The following is a 2,274-nucleotide window of genomic DNA, read 5'->3' on the forward strand; positions in this document are numbered from 1 at the left end:
GAATCACTCACTCTTTCTCCTAAAGAGCAAATTATCTCAATGTATTATTTTTGCTGGTATAAAATATAAGAGAAAAGATAGAATAATTTAATAATTTAAATAAATAAATATAGATAAATATAGTGAGCAGAGTCAGCTAATGCCAGTTTTGGCAAATTATAAATTCTAACTGTGATACTGAATTATCAGGAATGGAATGTTTTTCCAGGATTTCTTTTCACTAGAAAGTGAAAATCTTTTTCTTAATGATCTTTTTCATTGCTGTTTTAACCTCCTGATTTCTTAATGTATAGATTAGTGGGTTTAAAACTGGGGTAACTGCACTGTATATGAGGGTTAATATCATCTCCCGTTGTGATGAGCTACCGACAGTGGGAAACATGTAATTAACCATCACAGGAACATAGAGTAAAGCCACCACAGTCAGGTGGGATCCGCAAGTGGAGAAAGCTTTTTGCCGACCATGCTGGGACTGTACTTTGAAGAGGAGGAAAGTAATAATGTAGAGGTAGGAGAGGAGTATGAAGATAAAAGGGCCCATAGCAACACAACTGGTCACAGTATTGAGAAGCATGAGGTTGAGGTATGTGCTGCCACAGGCCAGTTTCAACAAAGGCTTGATGTCACAGAAAAAGTGCTCAACATGATTTGGTCCACAGAAAGGAAGGCGAGCAGTCAGCACTGCATGCATCAAGGCATGGAGAAACCCAGTGGACCAGGCAGCTGCTGCCATCAGGACATAAACCTCTTTTCTCATGATCACCGTGTAATGCAAAGGTTTACATATTGCAACATAGCGATCATAGGCCATGACTCCAAGGACAATGACTTCACTGCTGCCCAAGAAGTGGAAAAAATGCAGCTGGGCCATGCAGCCCTTGAAGGAAATGATGTGCAGCTCCGTAAGAAATCCAGCTAACATTTTGGGAACAGTAACTGTTGAGTAGAAGATGTCAAGGCAGGAAAGATTTCCAAGGAAAAAGTACATGGGAGTTTGAAGGTGAGGTTCAGTTAAAACCACAAAAATTATAGTACCCATTCCCCACTAATGTGGCCAAATATAACAGCAGGAAGACTGTGAACAGTACATTCTGAAGTTTGATGAGATTAGTCAGCCCCATTAAGATGAATTCACTCACCTCTGTTTGGTTCTCCATCACTAAAAAGGAAAAAGAATAAGGCCTCATTTTATTCATCCAGCTACAGCTTCCTGAGATATTAGGCTATAGAAATTGAATGCATGCATGCATGCATGCATGCATGCATAGATAGATAGATAGATAGATAGATACATACATACATACATACATACATACATACATACATACATACATACAGTGAAACAGCTAGAGTGGCAAAAAACCTCCAGGCAATATAAACATATGTTTATAAAGTGTGAAGTTGACTCTACCAAGCATATAGACATAGTAAACGGACTATTAAAAGAATAAGAATGACCTCTTTAATTTGATCCTTTGAATTTCAATCTTCTAATTGATTATTGCATTACTGTAAGATCCCTGGGGTTTACTTTCCCTTTTCCAAATTACAAAGTTCTAGGTTACCAAATTCAAGTATTATCTGTCACTTCAAATGTTCCTCCAGGTGTTCAGTATAGAGTGTCTCCTCCATGTCCCATCCACACTTTCTGCCTCAAGAGAAGAAAAAGTCTGTCCTAGCTGTTATCATATACCACAAATTATCACTCCCCAAAATATGACCTCTTAGGAAATTACAGTTGTTGGTTCAGACAAGTGGACGCTGTCATGCTGATAAAGACATACTAATGAGAAACATAATCTGTAGACATTGAAGCAATTTGATTAGCCTGTTTCCTTAAAAGCAAGGAAGAAAAACATGGAAATAACAAAACTGTTTTATACAATATGATCAATCTAGGCTGTACATACAGTGCAAGATTAATCAGATATTCATTCTAATATTTGAACCTGCCCTGCAGGATTATGCCTTAGAATTTTGATGGTGCATCATGATGGTGATTTGATGGTGCCAGCTGCTACCTCTATTTCCCAAGTTCTTCTTCCCAGAGTCCTTCTGAGTGTTTTTAAGAGTGTCCCCTCTGTCACTCAGTGTCTGCAACTCTTCCAACTTTTACAAGAATGATTTCCCATCAGAATCGAAACTAACCCTCCACCTCAGCAAAACTGTCAGTATGTATGCATGGATATGAGAAGAACCAGCAAGTTGCTGGGGCTGAGTGCGGGCTCATTACAGGTATGCCGAGCTATTATCTTTACATGATAGCTTACTTTT

The 2,274-nt window shown here is 38.5% G+C and overlaps 1 protein-coding gene across 1 annotated transcript; it reads right to left on the bottom strand.

Annotated features, from left to right (window-relative positions):
- Positions 1 to 220: 220 nt before the first annotated feature.
- On the bottom strand, positions 221 to 1,039 carry LOC134497297 (olfactory receptor 12D1-like). Its single transcript, XM_063302964.1, has one exon. It carries the CDS (start codon positions 1,037 to 1,039, stop codon positions 221 to 223), a length of 819 nt encoding a protein of 272 aa, XP_063159034.1.
- Positions 1,040 to 2,274: the final 1,235 nt, after the last annotated feature.

The sequence above is a fragment of the Candoia aspera genome, chromosome 4 (assembly GCF_035149785.1).
Source record: "Candoia aspera isolate rCanAsp1 chromosome 4, rCanAsp1.hap2, whole genome shotgun sequence".
NCBI classification, from domain to species: domain Eukaryota; kingdom Metazoa; phylum Chordata; class Lepidosauria; order Squamata; family Boidae; genus Candoia; species Candoia aspera.

Bases quoted from the DNA above. Each gene is read 5' to 3' on its own strand.
- LOC134497297 (XM_063302964.1), bottom strand. From the start codon at position 1,039: ATGGGTACTATAATTTTTGTGGTTTTAACTGAACCTCACCTTCAAACT.